Source organism: Phyllobates terribilis, unplaced genomic scaffold (assembly GCF_046119375.1).
Source record: "Phyllobates terribilis strain yellow unplaced genomic scaffold, ASM4611937v1 Scaffold_12__6_contigs__length_324123572, whole genome shotgun sequence".
Classification (NCBI taxonomy): domain Eukaryota; kingdom Metazoa; phylum Chordata; class Amphibia; order Anura; family Dendrobatidae; genus Phyllobates; species Phyllobates terribilis.
This window is the reverse complement of record NW_027362772.1, coordinates 230,487,285-230,506,001: the sequence shown is the minus strand read 5'-3', so window position 1 is coordinate 230,506,001 and position 18,717 is coordinate 230,487,285. Positions and strand designations below refer to the sequence as shown.

Genomic DNA, 18,717 nt, shown 5'->3' with positions numbered 1-18,717 from the left:
CATCAACATAGAGTGTACAGGAAAAAAAAAGAGGCATTCAAAGAAAAGAACACGGTCCCTACAGTCAAACATGGCGGAGGTTCCCTGATGTTTTGGGGTTGCTTTGCTTCCTCTGGCACTGGACTGCTTGACCGTGTGCATGGCATTATGAAGTCTGAAGACTACCAACAAATTTTGCAGCATAATGTAGGGCCCAGTGTGAGAAAGCTGGGTCTCCCTCAGAGGTCATGGGTCTTCCAGCAGGACAATGACCCAAAACACACTTCTAAAAGCACTATAAAATGGTTTGAGACAAAGCACTGGAGACTTCTAAGGTGGGCAGCAATGAGTCCAGACCTGAATCCCATAGAACACCTGTGGAGAGATCTCAAAATGGCAGTTTGGAGAAGGCACCCTTCAAATATCAGAGACCTGGAGCAGTTTGCCAAAGAAGAATGGTCTACAATTCCAGCAGAGCATTGCAAGAAACTCATTGATGGTTACCGGATGCGGTTGTTCGCTGTTATTTTGGCTAAAGGTTGAGCAACCAAGTATTAGGCTGAGGGTGCCAATACTTTTGTCTGGCCCATTTTTAGAGTTTTGTGTGAAATGATCAATGATTTGATTTTTGCTTCATTCTCTTTTGTGTTTTTTCCTTGCAAGCAAATTAAATGAAGATAATAAGACCAAAGAATTTGTGATTGCAATCATTTTCAGGAAGAAACAGAGTATTATCTGACAGAATTGCGGGGGTGCCAATACTTTTGGCCAGCACTGTAGACATCTTATTAGAACAACCCTTTCTCAGGTGGGCTCACTAGGACTCATCAACTGCAAAGAATGGTTCCCACTTTGGTAGACGCTACATCTACGTATGTCACAGTTGCCCACTTACTTGAACAAGTGCCACATAATACTAGTTTGCCCGTATTGAGCTACCCCAGCTAAGACATCTTCATATTTTGAAGGAATTGTCCATACAGGACTTTTTTCATATGTTTGAAAAGTAAGATGGTACATTAAAAATCTTGAACACAAACAGTTTGAAATGGCAGACGTTTTTTGGCAAATTTTAGAAACGTTGGAGGAGCTTAGCCGGGAGGAGGCATGGTGGAGCACAGAGGATAAATTTATTAGGCAAGCGAAAATTTCGGAAGAACATTTCTTGTGGTGGTGCACGGCAGATGAAAGACGCAGCACATTCATTTAGAGGTGTAAAAAAAAAAAAACACTCTTGGCGGAGTATTTTGGTCATCAGGAAATCACAATATCCATAAATGGATTTAGATCTTCTACCTTTACAGTCTTTACCAGCAGTAAAGAAGCCTGTTGACAGCTCAGTAGGGAGCTAATGGGTTCCTTGTAGAGTCATACACTTTTCATAGTCAATCAAAATCAGCTTAGAGAATGGTAAAACAAAGTTAGATAAAAACATTATACAAAGAAGGACAATCCCTCTAATATATGAACACTAACGTGTTGTGTGCTCTAAAAACAAAATATGGCCACCATTATGTAGACTTAAATCACGTGGGAACTTACAGATCTAGTTTTCGGCAGGACGATAAGTTCCTAACAAACCCCTTTGCAAACTTTTGCTGTTTGGGTCATCTAGAAGCAGTGGCAATGCATTTTCTAGTGCCTAGGTGGTACATGTACTCCAAAGGATAGAGGACTTGACTTGGTACTCATACAATTCCCATTCTGTGCTTTTAGTAGGCAGCATCGTGAATGATCATTGCCTTTGGCATATATTTATGACATTAGCTTGACTAGAAAGTACTTGGCTTAGAAACACGGATCTAGACAAGTGGTTTCCCACTCTTGGCTCTTCAGTGATGTAGACCATACTCAATTTTTTAAGAAAATTAAAAAAAAATATATTTATTATTAAATTACCTGGGTTAATGACAGGCACAATGTATTCGCCATTCTTCTGCTTGGTTTCCAAACGCTCTAACTTCTGATTTTCATATCTTTTCCTTCCTTCCTCTTCTTCCCCTGGCTTTTCATACTACAAAAAAGAATTAAAGTGCATTCAATGAATAGATAATTAGTTAGAAATTTTCTTTTATTTTGGACATATGAAAAAAAAAACAACAAGATAACAGAAGAGCTTATCGAAAGGAGTAAAAAAGGATGATCAGTGAGAAGATTGAGAAGGTTATTGAAATGAAGATGACAACAGAAACCATAAAAACAGCATTCAGTAGTCCGAGGACCCAGCATCCAGGAGGATATTCTACAGAAACTCAATTCAATTGGCCACTAGTAATGGAAATTCAATAATAACAGGATTGTACATTGATGTTCTACTCTTAGAATAAGCCATTGATCACACTTCGATTGCCTGTTCCATGGGTAGCTCATCACCGATCAGCAGAATAATCACAAATGGTGTTACCCAATTCAACTTCTTTGTTCTAATTCTGTGGGGGTCAGAGCTGCAGTATAGAGCCGAGATGAACAAAGAAGATTGAAATAAAGAAATTGTGTATATGAATTTTTTCTTTTTACACTGTTAATCTTAAATCCTGTTTAGACAGCTGCATTAGGAGAAATATTGAATTTCCATTCCTAGAAGCTAGATGAATACAGGGGCTCTCCGAGTAATATGTGTTCATTACATGGCGATTGGATTCTGTAAAAATAACAAAATCAATCCTGCTCATCTGCAGTTACCCTCCTGGATGCAGTGTAGGCTGCTCTGTGGTCTGCCCTGGCAGAACCGCTGCATCTTGTGATAGAGCCTCGTCGGAATATCTTCTAGTGACGCGGCTGGTTGGCTCAATAAGTGGCAGCTGGTCGGCAAAATGGTGCCCGGGAAAACCACAAAGTCATCTGTGCTGGATCAAGGAGGGTGACAATAGGTGAGCGTGATTTATTTGGTTACTTTTACAGAATCCAACCTATTGTCATTGATGGACATCGCTACAAAAAACTTTTAAAAGCAAGCACTTTTGCAATTTGCTAACAATGTAAATTTTATTAAAATTGTTTATTGTTCACACCTCAATTCTTAAGGGAACAGACATTTCTGTTGTCTAGCAGTGGTGGCCGAACATGCGCAGTGCTTAAAATCTCTTTCCAATAGATCTTGTAAACACGAGACTGAAGCTAGCAAAAAAAAATAAAAAATAAAAATTGCTGGAGCACAAATCTAGCTCCCGATCCGACCTGCTTCGCTTCCAATGCTGCAAACGCAAAATGGCCTCATATAACATATAGCATCTGGAGTGCACAGTTTGGGTGAGGCACAACAATGCCACCAGCCAGAACAGTCTGTAGCGCCGGCGTCCCTGCCCTCTGCTAGGCAGGGACGCTGTTCCCCTCACCGCTCTGCTCCGTGCCCGGCGTCCTCCTCCCGCTCTGCTGGCAGCGCGCGCTCCTTCCCGGCCACTGTGCTTAGGGCGCGCGCGCGCGCGCTCTCCCTCCCTCTTAAAGGGGCCGCGCGCGCCGTCCTAAGGAGTCCCCGGCCAATGGCCGGAGGACTTCACCATATATAAGGCACCTCCTCCAAAATGGAGGTGCCCGAGCAATGTTGTTGCACTGTTCACTACTCTGCTTCAGCCCTCAGGTCCCGTTGCCAGTTACCTGCCAGATACCTGCCAGATTCCTGCCAGCTTGCTGTCTTATTCCTGCCTGATATTCTGCTACTTGCCTGCTAGCCTGAGGTCCGACGGTCTGCCTTACAACTCCTGTCAGTCTGTCTAAGGACCAGCTTGCCCGCTCACCTGGGAGCGCACAACAGCTACCTGCCTGCTTGCCTGAGGTCCGACGGTCTGCCTTCCAACTCCTGACAGTCTGTCTATGGACCAGCTTGCCCGCTCACCTGGGAGCGCACATCTGCTACCTGCCTGCTAGCCTACCTGGAGGCTCCGCCGTCACGTGCAGTGACCACCTGCCTGTCCAGTGACTCCTGCCCGCTCACCTGGGAGCGCTCATCTGCTGCCTGTCTGCTAGCCTACCTGGAGGCTCTGCCGTCACGTGCTGTGACCACCCGCCTGTCCAGTGACTTATGCCCGCTCACCTGGGAGCGCTCATCTGCCGCCTGTCTGTTGGTCTTCCTGGAGGCTCCGCCGTCACATGCTGTGACCACCCGTTTATCCAGAGACTCTCGCCTGCTCACCTGGGAGCTCACGTCTACCATCAGCCGCCACAGGTCGTACCAACCCTTTACCCAGAGACTGCCCCGGTCACTTGCCGCGACCTCCTGCCCGTTCATCCAGAGACTGCCCCGGTCACTTGCCGTGACCTCCTGCCCGTTCATCCAGAGACTGCCCCGGTCACTTGCCGTGATCTCCTGCCCGTTCATCCAGAGACTGCCCCGGTCACTTGCCGTGACCTCCAGCCCGTTCACTCAGAGACTGTCCCGGTCACCTGCTGTGACTGCCTGCCCGTCTTCCCTGGTCGCCACCCGCTCCCTTACAAGGACCGCCCCCTTGTATAGTAGCTCAGAGGTTCCGCCTCCCAGACCCGTTACACAGTCAATGAAGCAAGAGCGGCCGTCCCCCAGGCTGACTGAGGAAATGATGCCCACCTGAACAGACAACATGGGCCAACCCTTTAGCTAGTTTACATATTGTATTTTAAATTTGATCACCGGAGATCAGACTGATCACACTTTGATGGCTTATTCCTAGGGTAATTATCATCACCGGTCAGAAGAAGAACATTTAAACCTGATATTAATTCACATAGTTTGGCACCTTTGCTCTAGAGATTTGAGGGGTCAGCGCCGTAGCACAAAGTTGAGATGACTGTGCCTGGATGAACAGTGGAAGGAAGTGCCAAGGCTCATTCATCCTACTGACCATGGGGGTCCTAGGATTGGATAAGCACTGATCACACAGCCACAGGACAACCCCTAATGAACTAGAAGGCCTCCTTAGTTTATATTCTATCTATCTATCTATATATATACACACACACACACACACACACACACACACACACACACATACACAGTACAGACCAAAAGTTTGGACACACCTTCTCATTTAAAGATTTTTCTGTATTTTCATGACTATGAAAATTGTACATTCACACTGAAGGCATCAAAACTATGAATTAACACATGTGGAATTATATACTTAACAAAAAAGTGTGAAACAACTGAAAATAGGTCTTATATTCTAGGTTCTTCAAAGTAGCCACCTTTTGCTTTGATGACTGCTTTGCACACTCTTGGCATTCTCTTGATGAGCTTTATATATTATAATATATATATATATATAATTTATTTCTGTTGTCTAATATCCATTCTTTATACACGGCCAAACAACTGGATCAAATTTGGCACACAGATAAATCAGGCGCTTCTGAAGGTATTGGACCAGCTTACAGCTCTCTAGGACCTAACGTTCTCAAGATATGAGCCCAAAAAAACAAATATTAACTTATAGCCAAAACAACGTGCCCCAAATTTATCACATAGGTAAATTAGAAACTTCTTAAGGTTTTACTTTGGGTTTATTGTTCTTAAGATATTCACCAAAAAATTGAATATGAAAGGAAATATTAATTTACGGCCCAACGTTGGGACCAATCTGCACAAAATTTGGCATTGCAAGTAGATCAAGCTCTTACGAAGGTTTCAAATTGGGTTTCAGCTCTCTAGAACCTACCATTCTCAAAATATTAGCAACAACAACAAAAATGGAACACAAAAGCAAATGTCAGCAGCAAACAAAAATGCATGACAAATCGATGCCAATTTCCACAAAGGGGAATGAAGCTGACAAACAATTTTAGGTCACCATTCAATCAACAACAAACGACTTCTCGCTGATCGTGCAATTGTTGCACATGTGCACTAAGGATAAGGATTGTGAACTTTTACTCAATACTAGAATATTTTACAATTCAGATTTTTTAACCTTGTTGGTTGGTCTTCTTCCCGAGAAGTTTAAGAAAAAAAACCTTCAACTTGGTGACTCACAGCTGTAGTACCGTCACACTTCGCTCAGGAAACCATTTGTGCATCTGGTATTTTTCCCAAACAGGAATACAAATAACACATCGTCAGCCTTGTGACTTTTTCTATTGAAGAAAAAACACATTTTTTACGCAGAAAACAAGGTGCAAAAATTTCAAAGGAAAACAAAACTTGACATCACAGCTGTGCACTACATCTGTCTGCACAAAGACACCAGCATTCCAGGGAAATGTCACATCACTGAGCAAAAGAAAGACCATCAATTCCTAAAATAAAAAAGTTTCTTCTTGTATCCACAAAAGTGAACTTTTTCAGATGTGAACGACTGCAAAAGTAAATCTCCCATGATACAGCTGCTCAGCGCTATTGCTAAGGTCTTCCCCGTGAAACATGGACACATGCCACACACAGGCAGACTCACTTGCTGGACGCATGTGTGGCACCCTGCTACCACAGGTACCACAGGACCCAGAAGGGTGCATGGACAGACTTCTCCACAAGAGGCCCTCAATACAAACAGACACCTCCACCCTTCCACCTCAGACCACCAGAGGGAGCCCTGTTAGGGATATAGATACTGGAGGGTGGAGTCGGTTAGTTAGTTAGTCAGTCAGTGAGTCAGAGGGTGTGCCGACACAGAGCAGTGAAGACGCAGTACTTCTGCTGCTGTACTGAGGGCCCTGAGTGTGGCCGAGGCAAGGAGAGAGGAGAGAGGAGTTAAGGGGGCAGAGGAGCGTCTGAAGCTCACCCCAATACACAAGCCGGACACCGGGTCCGCGCCTACAGGGTTCTCTACACCCAGTAGGAACAACCGGCATACCAGGAGGCTTCCAGACCCCTGGTCATCCTGAAGCTACCATCAATTACAGGACTAGGAACCACGAAGGCCCCAGCGTCCAGGGATAGTGGTTGCCAGAGAAAAGTCCTACTACCAAGTAGACAGGTGAGAGAGCAAAACAACATAGAAGCTAGGCCAAGTTCCAGGCTGGCCAGAAGCTTAGAGAGGAAGACACGGACCAGGAGGCCTACAACCCGCTCACTGGGGAGAGTTCTGAAGTGCACCCTTCCTATTAAGTACCCTGGGCCCTACCTGCCGTTATACCAGTAAAGGTACTGAAGCAAATCCCCTGTGTGCGTGCCCGTCATTCCCCCTGACCCGACCGGGCCACCTCTCACCTGCATCCCTTCCAACAACCCTGCCCCGGGGGCCCGCTCCGCCTGTGGGAAGCAGAAACATCCCAGCTGCCATCCCATCACCCCCGGAGGTCTGCAGCAGCACCGGTATTCATTACCGGGAACCACAGGTGGCGTCACGAGACAAACTGTTAACAAAAACCCCCTTTTAAAGAGTGACCCCAGAGGACGGGCCCGGGAGCCGACTGCCGTGACATCCTACAAAGAAGGTAAAGGCCCGAGTACCGAGTCCCCCATATCCCCCTGGGCGAGTCACATGCTATGTATTCGTGCACTGGTCATGCGCCACTCAACAGTATATAATTCAACCAGCCAGACACTGCTCTGTACAGATGAGGGGCAGGTACCGTTGCGGAGCTGTCCCGGCTCCAGTGCCGGGTTCAGCATCTTCCTTTCCCTGTGGTTGGCTCCCTCTATTCCAGTGCTTGTTGGGTTAAAACGGTAACATATACCACATTTTTTGTAGCCCAGATCAGGTGAGTTGTTGGGTAGTTCGGCATCTGAACTTCTACCACGTTTCTGAACTCTGCCATCTGTGTGTCAAACTCAGCTCTTCTTTCCCCAAAGAGAGTCTCCTGCAAAACTCATCTCTCTGCATCATATAATTGGCTCTTCTCAAGGGTGGACGCAGCCAGAACAGAGCCCATGTGCACGAACCATATATAACTCATCTTATTGCACCAGTTTATAGGTCTGTTGGATAAGCCACCTGCTTCTTTGGAGATGGAAGTGGGTCCCCTTACCTCTTAGCCCTTGTGTGGCTGATTGCTCCACTGGTGTGTCCGTCCCTTGCGCTGGAACAGCAGAGACAAGTATGCAGACATGCACTTTGGATTAAAAGAGTCGAGAATGCAGAACGACACTTTGCTAATCCAAGGTGCCTGTCTGCATACTTGTCTCTGATGTTCCAAAGTGTCATTCTGCATTCTCGGCTCTGCTATTCCAAAGTGCCCATCGCAAACACAGCTCAGCTGTTCCATGACCATAGTGTCATTGTAAGGTGCCTGAGCGAGGTAGTCATGGACGAGCTGCTGCTTCTGCATGCTCTGGCACCCTACATGAAAATCGTGTCCCACTCCCGGTGTGCTGCTGTATGTGGAGTGCATCACACTCACTTGCGGCCCGCAGGCCTCCACTGGCCCTAGGCTTTCATCTTACAGAACCTTCGCAGCACACAATCCAGGGGACACTGAATATATTAAAACAGTCAAACCTGTACTGAGCAGTTTACGATTATTACAATGAAGCATGTAGGATAGGGCACAACAGGGTATAGTTTTTTCCATATGTACCGGACATAACTTCAGTCGTAGTTCTCGGTATGGGTAGAGCATCACTCTAGCTTTCTCCTCTATCACTAGGAATTCTTCTCCAACACAAGCAGTGCACCCGGATACCAATACCTTCCGCCTCTTAGAATTTCAATCCATCTTCCCATGCAGCACCGCAGGAGTAGTGCGCTAAAGGCTCCGAAGTCAATCTCGAGGTCCCAAGGCCGACAGACGGATTCGCACGGAAGGATTTTATGGCGATCCACTGCCCTGAGTAACAGGCTCATGTTGACCCTAGCAGCCCACTACTTATGACCACTGATATCACTTCTCCTTACTGAACTTGACACTAACTCTCAGTTTCCCCTCCCCAATCTGGGCTGGCCGTTACAGTTAACCCTGTCTAGGCTAAACTGCAGCTCCAGGGGGTTTTACTTTCAGATAACATACATTACTATAAAATACATTTAACCACTTGAGGTGTCAGAGAGTAGAACATCATCTCCATCACTTCTACACTATTCCACATACCCAGCTTTGTCTTTCCACGACTAAGGAGCCAACTGACATACTTAACTGTCGTTTCATGCCTCAGGTGCCATCTTCCTATCCAGCGCTGCTATTCCACGCGGTTCCAGGTGCCGTTCAGCATTTCCATTGCGCTGGACAAATGCCTCTAGTCCTTTTTGCTCATCCATCCTACAGCTTAGAAAGTCCACCTTACCAGGCGAGCCATAATGCACCCTGAAGCAGCTGTCTGCAGATGGGAGCCAGGCTTGGCTAATATCCCTGGTTATTTTGAAAGGTTTGCTAAAATATTAGATAATACACATTATAACAATGTTTCACTGTAAAATAGGTGACGACAGCTTAGAGAGAGCAAGTTAATGGGAGGGAACTTGGTTCGCTTCACTAAGTTTCCTCAATGATCTTGAAGGAGATCACCTGGAATGAATCTATGGCCACCCTACCGCTGAGAGGACTGGAGCCTATATTTAGCCATAGTGAACACTGCAATGTAAATGTACAGAGATCACAGGATGTAAACATGGTGATAATTGAGTCATATGTGAGATGATTTGCCCTTATATACAATCCCCCTGTGTTTACAGCAGTGGAAAATTTTAATTCGATTTTCCACTAAAGCGTATTTTTCTGCTTAGCTACCAAGTGAATGCTGTGATGGAAAAAAATGGATTTTAGCCGGCCAAAAAAACAAATTATCAGACTGGGACTAGAGAACAGACATGGATTTCAGATTTCTGCTAGAAGAATTTGGTTGCTCGTTCACATTCCTGATCCAGATTTATTCCTGTCCTGACATTCAACAATAAAATCTCATTTAGACAGAAGAGATTTCTTTTCTATAGAACATGGAATACGGGAACGCTTCCAGTTGTTGCATAATAAAATGATAAAGTTTTGAAATTCTGAAATATTTTGGGGCTTTAAATTCACAGAACTATTTGTCATATTTTTTTAATGAAAATTAACATGGTGTAATGGTGCATAGATTTAATAGGGAAGTTGAACTTTAACACATTGTAGCACAGCTGGTGTATTTTGGGTCTGTAATACAGCCACAAATATAATGGCCATCCAATGACTGGGCCGCGGTTTGTGGCCAAAATTTGCCCTTACACTCATGTGATTTATTTTTTTGCATTGCTAAGGATAAAGATCTATGATAACAAAAATTAGAAAATCTGTATTAAGCTCATAATTCTGCACAGATTTGTGGGCTGAGAGTACCATATAAGGCATAAATAATACTACCATACAGTGTCAAAAAATACCAAGTATTTTACAGTGCATGTAATAGTGCCATACATTGTCCAAGCTATATATTACAGTGATTTACACTGCCCAGATATAGCACAGCCAAATATTTTTCATGGGTATTTAGGGAGAAAAATTGAAAGAGGTTATCCAGGACTTCAGTCATCAAGAATCAGGATGGTGGGGGTCCAACAACAGATATATCCATGACCAGCTGTTTGCAGCTCCCGCGGTAGCCATATGTGCACAATGTACAGAGCCAGAACAGCACAGCACCATACACTGTGCAGTGGCCATTCTTGGGTACAGCATCTCAGCTCCCATTGAAACTACAGTGTTCAGAGTTGTGCTGTTCTGACTCTGAACACTTTCTACATACAACCGCCGCAGGAGCTGCAAACAGCTGACAGAGGGGGTTCCAGGTATCGGACCGCCACTAATCCAAGTCCTGAACAGCCCTATTAAGGAGGTCTCAAGTTGTTGGGATAAAATAGTGCAGGTCCCTAAAAATAAATCTAAAAAGTTGTAGGACATTGCAGATTTGGAATGTTCATCAGAACAATCTGTTTCAAATGTATAAGCCATAAAGCAAGTCGGGGTGATCCCAGTAACTAAAAGCAATAGAGATATAATGTCATAGACAGGAGCCCTCTTCTGTGCTGCAGATTGTTTTATTATTACAGATAAAAGCCCCATTATTTCAAAGGGGTTGTCTGGTGTAAGGCTACAAGTCTGCAGTCAGTCAGTGTGTGTGACTGCAGACTTGTAAGTCCTCACATCGCCTCCACATTCCGACTAGATGGACGCGGCCTCACCTCAATTCAAGTGCATCGAGCGAGATTACACAAAGTGACTGCAGACTTGCAGCTTTAGACCAGACAACTCATTTAATCTTGCTCATTGGGCAAAAACTGCAAGCTTTTCATCCATAGTGCCCTTTTTTTAAGTATAACCTGATCACAGATCCTAATATTTCAATTGTACAAGTTACACATCAGTAAAATGTATGCTAATTGTGAAATGGCATAATCCTCTTATTACTTAAAAAAGCACTCCTCCCATCAAAGTTTGTATTCTCTTAATATATTGGAGTCATCATATTATATAGCACTGTGCACTTACAATTGCTTATTTTGCCTTTCTACACAGATAATTCTTCTCTTTTCTGGGCTCTGTGTAGAAACAGGAAGTCTCTTGTCCCTGCAGTTTCATTCCACTGTTCAACTGCTGACTCAGCGCCTCCCTCCTCCTCCCCTACCATTGTCTTTTGCAGTTACTGATGACTCATACAGGGAAAATTGACCTCCTCTTTCTACATAGAACTTAGATGGATTCAGGTAGTCAATTTTTAATCATGTGATCTCATAGACCTAATGGAAAATAGAAGAATTATCTGGGTAGAAAGGCAAAATGAGCAATTGTAAGTGAACAATGTTATATAATATGATGACCGCAATATATTAAGAGGATAAAAATTTTGATGGGAGGAGGAGTGCTTCTTTAATCAATTTTCCCACGAGAAGTGGGAAAAGTGTAATAAAATAGAATAAGCAATTGTTATGAATTTATTAAAGTTGGGGGTCAATCTCAATCACAGTCATTTCAACAAACTTTGCATAAATCAATAGTACAGCCAAATACGCTTCTTTCTGTACCTTCAGCTATGTCTTCGTCTTTCCCCTGCCTCTTGAACTCAGCCTGCAATCGAAAACCAGCTAAAATCTATCTTGGTCAAAACAAGACAGACTGCCAATTTACTGATGGATCAGATTACAGCAACCCATTGAAGTTCATGGAGAGAGGAGGAAGAGGAATTATAGTACATTTAGCATAAAATATTAGCATAGAATATCTTCGTCTATGTATATGGAGATACTCTGTTTATGGGGGCAGTCTATGGCTGGGCCACTGCATATGGGATAGGTTTGTGCATGGGGCACTCTTGCGGGCACTATACATTGGACACTCACTGTAAATAGAAGGTAGTTTCTTACACATACTGTAAATGTGGATGTCATCCATCATTATATATGAGTGCACTAACTTTTTAAGAGCGGGGGCTTATGGTGGCACTCTGTCTGGAAGGGAGTTTGAGGGTACTCCATCAGGCACTATGTTCAGGCAAGGTCGTGTAGTAAGCTTTGTATGTATGGGGTCGGATTTGGTAAGGATGCTAGTGCAACTTTTGCTACCAACTGGTACAATATGCTACTACTAAAAAATAATACTTCTATGTATTATATAAATGTATGTAAGTACTATCCCCTGAACTCACATTATCCTTCTGCAGACCATAAATGACATTTTTTGCTTTCCAAACCTCTTACACAGACTGAGATACATGACTCTCAAAACACAGAATCTAACAAGCCCTCTAGTCTAAAATCTCTCATCTAACCCAGAAATACAATCCTGCTCATTCCACTCCGCTCAATTATGCAATTAATTTGGCCATTTTCCGGTTGAAATACAAAATTAAACCTCGGTTCCGGCTTGCTCGGGTTTCATGCTGCCTTTTCATTGTCATTGAAAAGCTTTTCTGTGCACAAATTCCTGTGGGTTCTCTTAATGTTGTAGTTGGCTCCTGCTCGCGGACTCCAATGGGCAAATCTACCAGAATGATTTCTGCTTAGATAATTTTCCCCCAAAAAGACTCAAGAGAAAAATTATCAGCAATGTTTTTGAAGATGACACCCATGGGTACTTTTCACCTATACTATATGGTCCCCTAAATTAAGGATCCTTAATTGCTAATATATACAGGCGATGTGTTTCGCTACTAAATTGGTGTCTTCATCAGGCCAGGAATAAGAGTGGAAGGTGTTTTAGCTTCAAAGTGAAGGCCAACTCCATATTAATGCATTTGGATTTAGAATGGGAGGTCATAAAAGCTCCTTTAGGTGTAAATTGTAGGTGCCCCATATTTTTTGGAAAAAAAGTGTGCCAGGAAATCATCATCTGAGGTCATTTGTGGGTGGTCTTAATAAAGGGGACCATATAGTGTAGGTGAAAAGTATCCATGGGTGTCATCTTCCACACAAATTCAAAAACATTGCTGATAATTTTTCTTGAGTTTTGTTGGGGGAAAATTATCTAAGCAAAAATCATCCTGGTACATGTGACCATTGGAGTCCACGAGCAGGAGCCAACTACAACATTAAGAGAACCCACAGGAATTTGTGCACAGAAAAGCTTTTCGATGACAATGAAAAGGTAGCATGAAACCTGTGGAAGATGACACCCATGGGTAATTTTCACCTATACTATATGGTCCCCTAAATTAAGACCAACTAACCTCAGATGATTATTTCCTGGCATGCTATTTAGCCAGAAAATATTGGGACACCTACAATTTACACATAAAAGAGCTTGTATGACCTCCCATTCTAAATCCAAATGAATGAATATGGAGTTGACCTTCACTTTGAAGCGAATACAGCTTCTACTCTTATTCCTGGCCTGATGAAGACACCAATTAAGAAGCGAAACGCATCGTCTGTATATCTTGCCAATAAAGGAGCCTTGACTACCAGCAGTGATTGTGTCCTGCATTTTTTGTTATATCATTGTGACTCTTCTAGGAAAGGTTTTCTACAGGAATATTGCGGTGTTTGTGGGAAATTTTGGCCCCTTCAACCAAAGGACCATTTGTGAGGTCAGACACGAATGTTGGAGCAGAGGGTTGAGCTCACAAAATCCACCCTATTTTATCCCATAGGTGTTAAGGTCAGGGTTTTGTGCAGCCTGTCAAGTTCTTCTACATCAAACTCCCCCAATCATGACTACACTTTTTTGTGACAAATCCAATCAATGAATGTCTGTCTACTGAGAACCAACACACCTTATTTTTCACTGCCTTGGCTAATCTCTTCCTTCCTCAGTTGCGTAAATTTATCTTCTCATTGACCATAGATAAAGTTATTAAAGATATATTACCAGTGTAAACCACCTTGTATCAAAGTCCTAACACGTCAACTGCGCTGCAGACAGCATCAGACATTGGGAACAGTTTATTTTCTTACTACTAACGGAACTTTTAGGAAAACTTTTCTGAAAGGGGACAACCCTTTTTAATATCAAGTACCTACATTTACCACTGTAATAGAGATTGTAATTAGTTGTATGCTTTGTACATTTCAATCAAAGCCTTCAAGGGGCTTTTTTTTGCATGGGGCACATCCCTATACAATTTTACATATTAAGAGATTTTCCCATCGGTAAGTCTTCACTTAATAAAAAAGATCCTTATGAAAAAGAAGGAAGGAAGGTGTTCTCCTCCTCCTCCACATCCTCGGAGGAGGATTGCATTGGTCCTTTACTATATATTTCAATTATATTTACCATCAAACAATCGAAATTGTCAAAATATATGTTCAAACCACAAATAAAATGTAGGTAGTCAAGTAAGAAATTAAATTGCAAATTAAAAAAAAGACCTTTTTTTCACAGAACCAGATATTTGGTAGGCACAAAATAGTGAAGGAGTTAAGAAGATGCTGTAAGTACTTCATCGGTTACATAATTGTCCTTCATTTTATCTCAGGAGGCTCCTTAGCGTCTAAAATATTTACTGTATAAGGAACAATGAATCTGCCAATTACAGATCCATTTTAGCAGCTGCTACATAAAGGATTTCTTCCAAAGTCTTACAGCAATTTCCTGTACCGACAGCCTGGTCCAAAGATTGAATTATCTTCATTTGTGATGATTCCACAGTGGACAACATGCTGCGGCGTTTACGAAGAATATGCTGATTTACCCCAATAAAGGGAACCCGACAGCGGATAAATGCTGTCCCAACCATGGGCAGAATGTATCAGACACTGACTGTGTATTTTCAGCCAGATTTGTTCGCCTCTGAAACACTGCGGCATTTAATAAAGAGCAAAAAAAAAAAGCAACCGGTTACCGAGCCGAACAGGAAACTAGTGTGAAATCGTACAGCCAGTGTCTGATACATGCTACCTGTGGATCGGACATCATGCATCCGCTGACAGGTTCCCTTTAAACTAAAATACCAACATTAGTAGAAATCTTGCATTTTTAACACTGGCCACTAGGAGTATTTTAGACTCATACTATCTGTTCTTTACAAAAGACTTTTCAGAAGTCTCATTACAGTCACAGACAGGATTATAATGACAAGTAACATCTTTATACACAGCTGATTACCCAGGATCCACTGTTCACAATAGATGATGGCACAGCTGCCACTCCCTTCACAATCAATTTAGTACACACTTATTAGATGCTTCAAAACAAATGATGGGGTTTGAATCAAGCTATTGCTGCTTGTGTGCATGTTGATTTCTTGGGGGAAAAAAAGTATAATGATTCAAGAACAGCCTCCCCAGCCAGTGTAAAAATTTCAAGATGCCAACATTTTTTTAATTCAGATTGTGATTAGAGAAATTAAATATTACCAATATTAAAAAAAAGACATTTAAAAGTGAATTTGTCAAAAAAAAGTCACCCCTCCTCCAACTGCATATATAAGCATGCAGGACTTTGAAATGTAAATCCATCAAAACCTTTATATCTTCTATCTGTTGCTGCATTCCCAGGAAATTGATGTTTTAAATCATACACAAATAAAGCGTTAAGTGCTCTGGGCATGATCGAGGACTTCCTGAGCCTTTGCCTCTGAGTTTGTTTCCCTGCCCAGCACCAGCTTAAGTGATAGCTCATTGTGTGATTTCCTTGCCTGGGGACTGATGTCGAACATCTAGTAAGCTATAAATTACACTGAAGAGGCTGGTGCTAGATGGGGAAACAACCTAAGGAGGCAAAGGTTCAGGAAGTGCCATGTCACACCCAGAGCACATAATGCTCATTTACATATGAATGAAAATAATTGCTCAGGAATTCAGCAACAGATAGAAGATATAAAAGGCGTAAAAGGATTTACATTTCAAAGATCTGCATGCCCTTTATATAAGGCTTGATGGTGGCTGTGGGAGGTTAATCTTACTGATAGATCCCCTGAAACATGACAAACCGATCTAAATAGTAGGTCATTTTCTTATGACCCCCATTCCTTTTCAGAACAGACCGTTTGGGCATGGTTGGGGGGTCACAGTTGCACAACATGTTAAGAGGAAAACATAAAAAAATTACCTGAATTGGAGGAACTTCAGTGATTTTATCCACATTTGTCAAGGAAAGTGGGACATACCACAAGGTTGCTCTGTTGGTCATTCTTTTTGCCCCTACAGAAAAAAAAATACTTTATAGCATCGTAGATGACAATGTGAATATTACATAATCAACAATACATGAAATTGGAAGAAAATCTATCTATGGGATTAAGACCCATCAGATAGTAATGATAAAGCTACCAACAAGTTCAATAAAAGTTAAAGGTCACAGGATGAGTATATTTATACCTATCATATAACTGAGGTGACTCCTGATATTCTTACAATTGATTAAAGAAGGGACACTATTGTTATGATATACACCCCAGCTGCTGCAGATCCTCTTTCTGAAAATTGTAGGGGAAACTTCCTACTAATATATTATTATTTTCATTACTTACCTTAATACAGATTCTTAATTACACTCTGTAATATGCTCCAGAGCTGCCCTCATTATTTTACTGCTGTAGTCATTAAGTATATAAAGTTATGGCCAAAAGTGCTGGCACCCTTGAAATTGTTCCAGAAAATAAAGTATTTCTCTCATAAAATTATTGCAATTACACAGGTTTTGTTATACATGTGTTTATTTCCTTTTTGTGTATTGTAACAACACAAAATCCAGAGAAAAAAAAGGCAAATTGGACATAATTTCAGACAAAATTGTTGTCACCCTCAACATAGTATTTGGTTGCACACCCTTTGGAATAAATAACTGCAATCAATCACTTCCTATAACCATCAACAAGCTTTTTACACCTCTCAACTGGAGTTTTGCACCACTCTTCTTTTGCAAACTGCTCCAGGTCTCTCATACCTGAAGGCACCTTCTCCCAACAGCAATTTTAAGATCTCTCCACAGATGTTCAATGGGATTTACATCCGCACTCATTGCTGCCACTTCAGAACTCCCCAGCGCTTTGTTTCCATCCATTTCTGGGTGCTTCTTGGAGTATGTTTGGGGTCATTGTCCGGCTGGAAGACCCATGTCCTACTACGTAACCCCAGGTATCTGACACTGGGCACTACATTGTGACCCAAAATCCATTTATAATCTTCAGATTTCATGATACCTTGCACACAGTCAAGGCACCCAGTGCCAGAGGCTGAAAAACAACCCCAAAACATTTTTGAACCTCCACTATATTTGACTGTAGGTACTGTGCTCTTTTCTTTATAGGCCTCATTCCATTTTTGGAAAACAGTAGAATGATGTACTTTACCAAAAGCTCTATCTTAGTCTCATCTGTCCACAAAACGCTTTCCCAGAAGGATTTTAGCTTACTCACGTACATTTTGGCAAACTTTGGTCTAGCTTTATACGTCTCTGTGTCAGCAGTGGGGTCTTCCTGGGTCTCCTGCCATTGCGTTTCAATTCATTCAAATTTCAATGGATAGCTAGCGCTGACACTGATGCACCCTGAACCTGCAGGACAGAATGAATTTCTTTGGAAGTTGATTAGTGCTGCTTATCCACCATCCAGATTATCCTGCATTGCAACCTTTCATCAATTTTTCTCTGCCGTCTATGTCCAGGGAGATTAGCTACAGTGCAATGGGTTGTAAACTTCTTGATTATGTTAAGCACTGTGGACAAAGGAGCATCAATATCTCTGGAGATGGAATTGTAACCTTGAGATTGTTGATATTTTTCAACAATTTTTGTTCTCAAGTCCTCAGACAGTTCTTTTCTCCTCTTTCTGTTCTCCATGCTTAGTGTGGCACACACAGACACACAATGCAAATATTGAATCAACTTCTCCCCTTTTTATCTAGTTTTACTTGTGATTTTCATATTGCCCACACCTGTTACTTGCCACAGGTGAGTTTGAACGAGCATCACATGCTTGAAATAATGCTGTTTACCCACAATTCTGGAAAGGTGCCAATAAGTTTGTCTGGCCCATTTTGGGGTTTTGTGTGAAATTTGTCTTTTTTCCCCTGTTTTTGTTTGTGTTCTTCAAATATTCAGAAAGTGTATAACAAAACATGTGTCATTGCATTAATTTTCTGAGAGAAATACTTCATTTTCTGGAACAATTTCAAGGGTGCCAACACTTTTGATTATGACTTTATATATAATATACATACAATATATGTATATAAACACATACACACACTGATGGAGTCACTGTGTACATACATTACTTACTTATCCTGTACTGATCCTGAGTTACATCCTGTATTATACTCCAGAGCTGCACTCACTATTCTGCTGGTGCAGTCACTGTGTACATACATTACATTACTTATCCTGTACTGATCCTGAGTTACATCCTGCATTATAATCCAGAGCTGCACTCACTATTCTGCTGGTGGAGTCACTGTGTACATACATTACATTACTTATCCTGTACTGATCCTGAGTTACATCCTGTATAATACTCCAGAGCTGCACGCACTATTCTGCTGGTGCAGT

The 18,717-nt window shown here is 42.3% G+C and overlaps 1 protein-coding gene across 6 annotated transcripts in view; it reads right to left on the bottom strand.

Moving 5' to 3' along the window:
• The window catches only part of ACOT7 (acyl-CoA thioesterase 7), a 245,979-nt gene that overhangs the window by 142,158 nt on the left and 85,104 nt on the right, over positions 1-18,717 (bottom strand). For all 6 annotated transcript variants that reach the window (XM_073656691.1, XM_073656692.1, XM_073656694.1 and 3 more), the window contains 2 exons: positions 16,279-16,370; positions 1,879-1,993 (listed from right to left, as the gene is read on the bottom strand). In XM_073656691.1, coding sequence (XP_073512792.1) covers positions 1,879-1,993; positions 16,279-16,370 — 207 coding nt within the window. The remainder of the gene's footprint in view (positions 1-1,878; positions 1,994-16,278; positions 16,371-18,717) is intronic.